Source organism: Lactuca serriola, chromosome 9, assembly GCF_051521515.1.
Source record: "Lactuca serriola cultivar US96UC23 chromosome 9, Lser_US96UC23_V15, whole genome shotgun sequence".
Taxonomy (NCBI): domain Eukaryota; kingdom Viridiplantae; phylum Streptophyta; class Magnoliopsida; order Asterales; family Asteraceae; genus Lactuca; species Lactuca serriola.
The window spans coordinates 143,227,875-143,236,832 of record NC_136416.1 but is presented as its reverse complement, the minus strand read 5'-3'; the positions used below and the strand labels follow the sequence as shown (position 1 = coordinate 143,236,832).

At 40.5% G+C, this 8,958-nt stretch overlaps 1 protein-coding gene across 1 annotated transcript; it reads right to left on the bottom strand.

The window, feature by feature from the left end:
* Positions 1–8,097: 8,097 nt before the first annotated feature.
* Positions 8,098–8,636, bottom strand: LOC145076143 (uncharacterized). Its single transcript, XM_079022126.1, has 2 exons — positions 8,608–8,636; positions 8,098–8,500 (listed from the first exon to the last, which is right to left on the bottom strand). The coding sequence occupies exons 1-2, from the start codon at positions 8,634–8,636 to the stop codon at positions 8,098–8,100; spliced, it is 432 nt and encodes a 143-aa protein (XP_078878252.1).
* Positions 8,637–8,958: the final 322 nt, after the last annotated feature.

The window sequence follows — 8,958 nt, the reverse complement described above, 5'->3', positions numbered from 1 at the left end:
CTAAGTTATTTTTTTATTCCTTTCTATGGCAATGTTTTACGGTTATTTTCTTATTAAGGCATTGGAATATGAAAAATCTACAGAAATATAACTTGTACTTTTGAGGGGTTTTCTTTTTCTTAAAAAAAAAAAAAAAAAAAAAAAAAAATCTTATGAGGGCATTAAATTTTTAAAAATCTACCCGATTATACTATTTAGTTGTGGGTTGTATTTGCCTATTTGGATGACATTGTTAATTTGCTATCATTGAGGTGTGGACCTATATCTCTCGATTTACAATGCTCTAACTCGAAGAAAAAAAATGGAAATTGGATAATAAACAAATCAAATAAATACATTGTTATTTGTTGCATTCACCCCATCCATTAAATACATATTTGGTAATAACAAGAATAACAATTTGGGGGAGAGCCTGATTTGCTTTCGTTACTGTTGGTGGAAGTTTGATACTCCAAGGGCATGCCGTTTATATATCTTATTTTTTCATCTTTTAAGATTGGTCTATTGTGGTATTTTGTGATGGAAATGTTGGAAAGTATCAAAATTTGCATTTGTCTTATTGTGTGGTAATAGTAAACTCATTTAGGATGGCGATACAAGAAAATAATTTTATTTATATAGGTTTTTTCTTTAATTCAAGTTTATTATTATTATTTTTTTAAAACTAATTCATGATTCTCAAATTTATCTTTGTGGTTATATATATATATATATATATATATATATATATATATATATATATATATATATATATATATATATATATAGAGAGAGAGAGAGAGAGAGAGAGAGTTAGGTTCATATGTAGATAGGTAATTATTGTGTGGATGTAAGGATAAATACATATCAATCAATTTTGAAATCTAGAGAGAGGTGCATTAGTAATTTAATTTCGTTCATTAATGAGGTTAATTAATTATAACTAGTAGGAATTAGATGCGCCGTTGGCGTTGGATTGGATCAAATTTACTTAATTGTTGATAATTTTTTGTTTTGTATTTCGTTGACTTCACTTTATAAATGATGTACATGCATAACATAAGGTAAAAAAGATAGATTAACTACATTCACAACAAAGGACCATCGGTGGTCCCTAGGAAGTTCCTTCATGATCTTGCGGTAGTTGTGATGATCCTGTTTTGATAACTTTCGAGTATGGAGGAAATGTTATACTCGATGGATGAGTCGTCAGTTTTCCCCTATGCAAAGATTTTTTGCAGAGTTTGGCGCTGCTCCAACCCAACATCATACCCGTCCATCATCAGCTCTATTCTCATCACTACGGCGAACTGAAACCGACCATCGTTGCCCCACCGTCACCACTTCTCACCTTCGTTTCCTTCTCCAGCGACATCACTTTCTTTAACGAAGCACCTGAACAGTGTTCCTTCCACTACATCCCATTCCAAAAGCCTAGGAGAAACCCTAGACATACGAATCTATCAACAAGGCTCTTAGATCTAAAGTGCGCCTATGATAAACTATGATTTTCGACTTTAGAGCTATGATTTACGCTTTCAAATCTACGAGCTCTGGCGAGATTGACAGACCAGACCAGAGACTGTCGTCAACCGTCGATGCTGCCTTGCCGCTTCGGTGAAACATTGACAACTCCTCTCCCTCTCCTCTCTTTGATGTCCGGAGAAACACCACCTGATGCACATGTATGTTGACTGTGATTGTTTTCTCTTCTATTAAGTTGTGAATTCAATGTTTAAATCTTTTATTTGTTGTTTACTTCTGTTAATAACGCTGTGAATTCATACTTTAGCAAAAATACAAGAAGAGCTCTGTAATAAAAAAACAAATAAAACAAGCATTTGAGACATTTCTTCATATCTCCGAAAACCATCCGAGACATTTCTTCACATCTCTAAAGTCATTTTTCTTTTTAGTCTCTTTAAAAATGTTCACATCAAAATAATGAAATATAGAATATCGATTCATTTTTTTCATTGATAATTTCAGAAAGTGTTTAAAGGAAAAGAAGAGAAACTTTCTTCAACACATCAGTATTTGCTTTTACTTTACTTTATTTTTAATTTAAAAATGAAATTTGTAGAGATAAAACATGTTGATTTTTTGAATATAATAATAAAAGGTAATGTAATATAATTAACTTTTTTGGTATATGTGAAAATTAAATTTTTGTTTAACAAGTAAACAAAAATAGATGAACTAATAATGTAACATCCCAAAAATCATGAACAAAAATTTCCTTTTTAAAGACATTAAATTAGCTATAAGTATCAAATCGTTTCATTCTTAAGCAAAGGTTTCCATCAAATTAGAGTATCATCTCAAAACATATTCTTTTTATCAGAGTAAACATTCCAGACTAAAACTTCTTGGTGTGTGTGCCATGCGATCATCCCGAGCTCTTCCCTCCGCTACTGGAAGTACCTGAAACCAAAACTGAAAACTGTAAGCACGAAGCTTAGTGATTTCCCCAACCTACCACACACCACATACGCATAGCCACATACTAGGCCCTTGCCCGCTGCATCGGGCCTTGCCCGACATCGGGCCCCGCCCGGCATCAGGCCCCGTCTGGCATCGAGCCCCGCTTAGTATACAGATCTGTCTTTCATAGGCCCCCCTATCTCCGGGCCTCGCTCGCTATACACATACATGTAATCAAATAACATACTAGCGCATGATGAAAACATACTCTACTGTACTCTTGTACTAAGGCCTCGCCTATCTTGGGCCCCGCCCCTGGTCTGCTACTGATGAATTATGGAACCCCGTCCATACTCCTGTTGTTAGTGAGATACGGGCCCCCGCCCACACTCACTTCTCTCCTATCATGGGCCTTGCCCCTACTCTGCTAATATTGAGATATGGAACCCCATCCATACTCAACTAGTGATGAGATACGAGACCTCGCCCATACTCACCTCCCTACCAGGCACATACAAGTATCACAAAGAAAACAAGTATAATCTAACATACACTTATAAATATTCCTTGGGCCTCGCCCGACATCAGACCCTAGTCTGGAATATACTACCATATAAACGTACTTCGGGCTTGCCCCGACATCGGACCTCGGTCCGAATCCTATCGTACCAACACATATAAGAATCACAAAGGCTTCTAGCATACAACATTCCTCGGGCCTCACTCGACATTGGATCGTAACCCGGAACATATACAATAAGTGCCTAGGGCTAACCCCCGGGTCTTCCTACGATACATAAACATAATAGGCCAACATTGTAACTATAGACCTATGCACACAGTGAGGAGACTCACCTCGCACTGCTGAAGACTAGTTGAACACTTCTGACTGCTAACCGGCAACTCCTGAACTGCTGATCCTTCGACTCCCCGAACCATCAATACCCAAAATAACACTTAGACCACAATACCCTCAAAAGTCAAACCAGATCAACTTGGTCAAATTCAACACTCCGAGTTGACTCAACTCGCCAAGTTGACCTACCAACTCGTCGAGTCCCACAATCTACACGAACCCTGGACTATGATCCTACTCGCCGAGTCTTCCTTGAGCTCGTCGAGTTCACCTTCAAACACGTCGGGATCCTTGTTCAACTGACTCGTCGAGTTCACCTTTGAACTCGTCGAGTCCATCTTCATAAGCTAGGTATTTTGCCTTGTACTCACCGAGTTCATTCCTTGAACTCGTCGAGTACGATGATCTTCAAGTCGATAATGAACCCAACTGGCTGAGTCCCCTACCAACTCAACATACACTCGCTATCAGAAGGGTTTTGGGCAAGAAAACAGCCTGACTCATCGATTCCTCCTAAGTCCAATTTTATTCAGACGATTTCAGTCAAACACAAAGCATCAAGGACCCAAATCTAACCTTCTAGGGACAAAATAACACGCAAAGCCTCTACCTTTACATCCATGCATGACCCTTTTTGCTCAAAAGGCCATAACAACCTCTTTAACCTTGCATGGGGAGTTCTAGTGGCATAAAGCTTGCACCTTAATGTCTTAACCACCCTAAATACATCCATATCTGAAAGGATCTTGCTTGGGGACATCCAAATCCCAAAGCAACCATTCTTGGACCAAAGTCTTCAAAAAGGGGAAAAGAGTAGATCTAATGAACTAATGATCAAGTTAGAGACTTGATTATCCGAAAATGATGAGATTAAGAAGCTATTCTGGATCCATAAGCCTTTCCTTGAGCCTTCAAGTTTCCTCTTCTTATTCTTCTTGACTTCAAGAACACACAAAACTCTCAAAAATGGATCACAAGCATTAGGGTTTTGATATCTAAGGTTCTGGTCTTGGAGGCTGGAGGAGAGACCGAGAGGAGGGGAATCAGTTCCTTAAATAGGGTACCAAGTCCCGAATTTAGGGTTTTCCAAACCCATATCAACTCGCCGAGTCGGTCCCTCGAATCGTCGAGTAGGTCACTTAACCCGCGGCCCAACACGTGCTCCTACTTGTCGAGTCATCTCATTAACTCGATGATTCGCTTCCTGATTTTGAGGTTTTTCTGTTCTTTCTAGGTTTTTCTTAATTCGGGGTGTTACAACTCTCCCCCACTTAAACTAGACTTCGTCCTCGAAATCCTTTTTGGTTAACTAATCGTAGCATACCTTTCCTGCTCGGCTCAATTCTTGAAAATATCATCCTGAGAACAATCCACTCACTACAACCTTCGAGTACAACACTCTTACTTAACCAGTAATCATTCCAGTTCTTCCCGAACACTTACACTTGACATCCAATGGGTTTACCACTTTTACCCTGCGATGTCACTAGCGTTCCCAAGGTAACTCGCCATAAGCAACAAACCTTTCCTATCTCCATCAAGATCAAACCTTCTACTGAAACTGCAATCCCGACCACCTCTGGTGTCGGCCATCACACCATTACCCACTGAATGATTCCACTTACTCTGCTTCAATGTTGTAAGCTCCACCCATCATGTGAATCAGATAATCCTTTAAGTAGAAGATCTCTCTGCAACGGTTAAGACTCAGACAAGAGCTGTGCAACAGAGTCAAATCAATCACTCTGAGATTATTTAATCCCACCGTGGCGACTTAGCATCTAATGATCAGATCACTGCTCTACACACAAAATACCTTATCATCGCTCATGCCTGAAATCCTGCTGACCCTCATATGCCTTCTGGATGAACCGAGACCACCCTGGTCCCAACTGATCTACCATTACCCGGAATATCGGTCCCCCACCGGTTACCAAACGCATGAACAATATCTCAATCGCTCTCAACGACTTCTGAAGATACTACGACTACCTAAACTGCTCTACCAACCTAGCCACTCTGGCTCTAGAAGATCCAGGATCCTCGATCTCCTACCTTAACCCTAAGTTCTCTACCAGGTCCCACCTGCTGCTATAAGTACACGAGCCTTGCCCACGGGTCTCACCCAAACTATACTTCAAAGTGGCCTCTCCCGTAGGTCGCACCTATCCAGGGCTATGTAGGCCCACTCCCCCTCTAATCTCAACTTGCTAGATTTTCCTGATTCTTATTATGCTAATTTGGAGATACGGGCCCCCGCCAACACTCCGCGAACTTGGAGATACAGGCCCCCGCCCACACTCCGTTAACTAAGCTACTAATGAATGCTACGGCTTACCTGCAGCCTCACAACACTCCCCTCACTGAATCACTGCTGGGGAAAGCTACGACTATCCTACAATCTTAAATCATGCCTAAACCCGTGCCTTGCCGGAATTCTCCAAACTGGTTCCCAACCCAGTCATCAATTAGTCTTGGGGACACAAACTCAATGTGGGGAAGTTTCCCAAACTCCCAACGCAGATGCCCCTCAATCTAAACAACCACTTGGGCTACTTCTTCCTTACCAAGAATGCGAGCTCACCCCAGTCTTACACTTACTTCTTCCCTTGGCCACTCAGGTGGCTCTCCCCCACTTTGATTCAGCTAGTTTCTTATAGCTCATAGCTTGGAAGAATTTCCCAATTCTTCCCATCATCCTCTAGCCACTCTGCTGACAATCCACACTACCACTGCTGGTGATCTAACCGACCTATTCCCAAATGATACTTCCCCTAAAAACTAGTGAGACACGCCCGAGTCTCACACATGCATGCTACCGTTACTGCATCCTGAGTAACCTACTCTAAAAGGGAATGATCTCTAACTATCATTCAAAAATCCATGGTATGCAGATGGTATGTAACTCTATCTCAAGCAGGCCACCAAAATCAGAAATACCTTTACCAATACTGAAGCAGAACCATAACAATAAAATCATAACATAAATTGATAGAGAAATGAAAGATACCCACCTGACACATACGGGCTGCTCATGCCTCCTCTGAAACCAACTGATACGCCCTGCTCCTCGCCACAGGCGCCTCTTCCCGGCCCTGACGGCGGTCGGTGATCCTCAAGGTTGCAGGGGCAGGTGCTATCACCTGTCCTGCTGAAATCTAACTCGGACATTGGGCCTTCTTGTGGCCCCTCTAACTGCAGTGGAAACATATTAGGTCTGATCCTTGGGTGGTGGTGGCAGTACAATCTCTGCTAAAATGACCGATCCGACCGCATTTGAAGCAGCCAAAATCACTACCATTTCCGCTCCTACACGCACCCTCGTGCGTCCTGCCGCACTTGCCATAGCAGCCCCGGTCCTGATGATCTCTCGACCTAGAATCCGACGTCTTGGGCCTTTTTCCCGAACCCATAGATACCTTAACCTCCGCCATCTTCCTCTTCTTTTCTGTCTCTAGATCAATCTCTCTTTGGCTCGAGCGATCATATCTTCCATCGTCTTGCAGCTGGAACGACTCACAAACTAACTGATACCGCTCCTCAACATCTTGTGGTACCGAGCCTTCTTCATCTCCTCGTCCGTCACATACTGCGGAACTAGAAGGATTCTCTCCCGGAACTTGGCAGTGATCTCCGCCACTGTCTCTGTAGTCTGCCGCAAGTCCTAGAACTCTCATGCTAACTGTTTCACCTAAATCACTAGTGCAAAATCGGCGTTGAACCTGGCCAAGAAATCACTGTTGGATTAGGTGTCTAAGTTCATAACTATTTATGGGATGTACTTGACCCGGTTGGCATGGTCCATTTAGGTTGCATGGCATTGCAACACTTGGATAGACTAAATGAGAGAAAGGACATTTAAGTATTATTAATATATTATAAGTTCTAATATATTAATAATATTATTTAATTAGTATTGATCAAAAAATTAATTAAGTGATCAAAAAGAGACTAATTAAATATATGGGGTTGATTGTGTAAATAATCTAATCTTATATAGTGGGCTAATGATTCATGGTTTGTATGGATTAGGCTAAAACCCATAAGGTGCTCCATGGATAATCCATGGAGGTTACAAACCCATGGATCATGGGATATGAAAAGCCATGACAATTAGGGTTTACATGGTGTAACCCTACTTGTGCAACAACTATATAAAGACCCCTAGTCTAGCAAAATTGGCACTACTTGTACAAGATAGAGGGCTAGCCGATTTTGAGGTTAAGTGAACTTCTCTCAAGCCTATTCCAAGTGTTGTAGTGTTGTGTGAGACATTTGAGGCATCACACTTGAGGTGCTAGGCTCACAAGGTTCTCAGGGAATCCAAACTACAAAAGGTATGTTCTTCTTCTAGCATTTATGTTTAAAAGTTCCCCATGGTATGCTAGATAGGTTAAGAACCTTGGAAAATCAATTTTGCATGTATCATAGTAAAACATAGATCCAAGGTTTCTAGGGTTGCATGTACACCTTAGGCTGGAGGGAGTGGTGCCACCGAAACCGCACTCCCTCCCCCGCCACATAAGCGCCGTGTCATTTTTTACCACACATGTGTGGTTTCTTGCCACACCAAGGGAGTGGTGCCACACTTTTATTTTCTATTTTTTTTTTGTTTTTTTTAACTATTTTAATTTAATAAAACTTCTTTTTTTTTTTAACTATTTTAATTTAATAAAACTTCTATTTTAATAAAAAAACATAATTTTTCATTACTTGAAAATTAAAAAAAAAAAAAAAAAACATTACATTGCATTACCAAAAAAAACACGAAAACCACACACATGACATTTAAATAATCCTAGAAACTTAAAAAACACAAATAAAATAACTAAAGCAAACTACATAAATCCGTTCTCCGAGAACTCGTCTTCGGGGTCATCCGGTGGATCCAAATTAAGGTTAATGTTTTGAAACCCGTAAATGTGTTCCACCAAGTCATTGCGAAGATTGTGAAATGTTTCAGTGCAACATATCTCTGCTCTCCTGTTCATATACTCTTCGCCACCAATTTCTATTGGCTGTGTCTCTGGTATGGTTTCTTCCTTGTCAAATGCACATATCGCTCTTCCTTCATCTTCAATAATCATGTTATGCAATATGAGATATGTATACATGATTTCTTGAAGTTTTTCCTCACCTAAATAAGCTGCTGGTTTTTTCAATATGAACCACCGTTTCTTCAGAGCTCCAGAAACACGCTCAACATCCTTCCTAGCTCTTTCTTGATCTCTCTTGAATTTCCTTCATCTAGAACCATGTGGACACGTAAACGATTTAACAAACACAACATACTCACGATAGATTCCATCGACTAGATAATAACCATACTTATATGGCGTTCCACGCACTTGAAAAGAAGAATCTGGTGCAGATCCATCGTATATGTTGTTAAATATTGGTGAACGATTAATAACATTGATATCGTTAATCGAACCAGGAGAACCAAAAAAAAGCATGCCAAATCTACATATCTTGTGATGCAACTACTTCAAGTATGACCGTTGGGTGACCATGATCACCTTGGGTAAATTGCCCATGATATGATGTAGGGAAATTTTCCCATGCCCAATGAAGACAATCTAAGCTTCCTAGCATTCCAGGAAACCCATGCACACTAGCATGATGAGCTTGCAATTGCAGGATGTCATTACTGTTGGGTTTTAGCCATATGAACATCCCTATGTGCACATGCAACCATA